The sequence below is a fragment of the Ursus maritimus genome, unplaced genomic scaffold (genome assembly GCF_017311325.1).
Source record: "Ursus maritimus isolate PB19 unplaced genomic scaffold, ASM1731132v1 scaffold_72, whole genome shotgun sequence".
Taxonomy (NCBI): Eukaryota; Metazoa; Chordata; class Mammalia; order Carnivora; family Ursidae; genus Ursus; species Ursus maritimus.
Genome location: NW_024426908.1, coordinates 26,577 through 28,215, shown reverse-complemented (window position 1 = coordinate 28,215; position 1,639 = coordinate 26,577). Strand labels below are relative to the sequence as shown.

Here is a 1,639-nt window from a genome sequence, read left to right as displayed (position 1 = left end):
GGAAGACTGCAAAGTGTAAGCTGGCTGGTGGGCAGCACTGTGCTGCGGGGCCCCGGGGACACCCCCGCCGGCGCTGGCAGCTCCCCTGTTCTGCTCGGCACTTTGGGGCGGGAAAAGGCCGTTCGGGAACCTGAGTTCCAAAGCTTATTCCTAATGAAATACCAGGCAATGTCTGAATAGAAAGGCTTAGAAATTCTGAGAAGAGTGAGTGATGTAGTGGCGCCCAGCTCTGTGCTCCTGCAAAGTGAATGGAAAGGCTTCTGGCCGGGACCAGGGGCCCTTGTCTGAGCAAAGGAGAAGGAAAAACGCGTAGCTGCCGTTGGAGGGCGCGACCTCTGTGAGCTCTGTGGCCCCAGATGGCTGCCAGGCGGGTCCCACTTAACAGGCTGTGGAGCATACTGGTCATGGTCCGTTCAAGCCCAGGGGTGCCCTTTCCTTCCACGAGTCTTTACACTTGTCTTCTAAAGGCCTTGGGAGCAACCCTGTTGTAAGTGGCTGAGAGCTCGCCCTGGGATTTTGCTCACCCTGATGGTGTACTTTGCAGCCAGTGTTTGAGCTTCTCGTTTGTTCCATGCTGAGGGTGGACAGGGCAGGAAGTCCAGGCTGGTGTGAACTGTCTTGGAGACAGGCACAGCTTGAAGAGGGAGCCAAGAGGCCATGGAGAGATCAGTACAGGTGGCTTCCCAAAAAGCTGGTGAAAGCAGGACCTCTGACCCCTTCCAAAGTCTTAACGACTGACTTGTAAGCCTTTCTCTTTGTGTTTTTCCCAGTAATCTCCAGGGTCACGTAAATTCTTTGGGTTTACTCTTAGTTGAGCAAAGAACCTTTTCGAAAAGACTTTAAAATTCTGCCCGTGGGCATCCGAATAGGGAAACATACATGTGTATACGTGTGTGGTTCATGCTTTTCATCGCACGAATCTGTCAGTAAGTGTCACCTCTCTGATTTTTCTTCCCTCTTTCTGGTTTCAGACACATCCGAGTCTATTTGCCGCCGATTGACTCTGGCACCCCGAACACTTACTGCTCGAAGGCTCTGGAATTCCAGGCCCCCCTGGTATTTAATGAAATTTTCAGAATCCCCGTGCATTCAAGCATGTTGACGTTGAAGTCACTTCAATTATATGTATGTTCACTGAATCAGCAGATGCAGGAAGAACTGCTGGTATGTCCCTGCACCATCCCCATACTCCCATCACTTCTTCTCCCTTTTCCCTGGTGATCTTCTTTCCCATTCCCTCCTTCCTTTCTTTGTGTTCAGCCTCTCTTAATCTGTTTCCCACCCTCTCTGTTCTTATCTTTTTGCCTTTCTTTCACATTTTTTGTTTTCTCACCAATCTTTTTCTTCTTTCTTTTTTTTTGGTCTGTACTCCTTTGTCTTTCTGCCTGTCTGTAACTTTTTTCTCAGTTTCTGTCCCTTCATTCGTTTCCCTGTCTTTCTCCCCTCCATCTTTTTTTCCTATGGTGTGTTGTTCAGGAATTGTTATAACATTAAGTGATCTTTGTAGGTAGAAGTACAGAATCAGATGATAAAACCATTTATCTTGTCAGGTGCCTTGTACTTCGAATATATTATGTCAGCTAATACTTGCAAAAATTCTATATTTATTCCCATTTTCAGTTGAGGAAACTGAGTAAAA

At 47.6% G+C, this 1,639-nt stretch overlaps 1 protein-coding gene across 1 annotated transcript in view; it reads left to right on the top strand.

Moving 5' to 3' along the window:
- Nucleotides 1-1,639, top strand: part of LOC103656297 (protein WWC3-like) — a gene marked incomplete at its 3' end in the record, with an annotated part of 93,189 nt that overhangs the window by 71,924 nt on the left and 19,626 nt on the right. Inside the window, 1 exon segment of the mRNA XM_040624830.1 lies at nucleotides 948-1,164. Coding sequence (XP_040480764.1) covers nucleotides 948-1,164 — 217 coding nt within the window.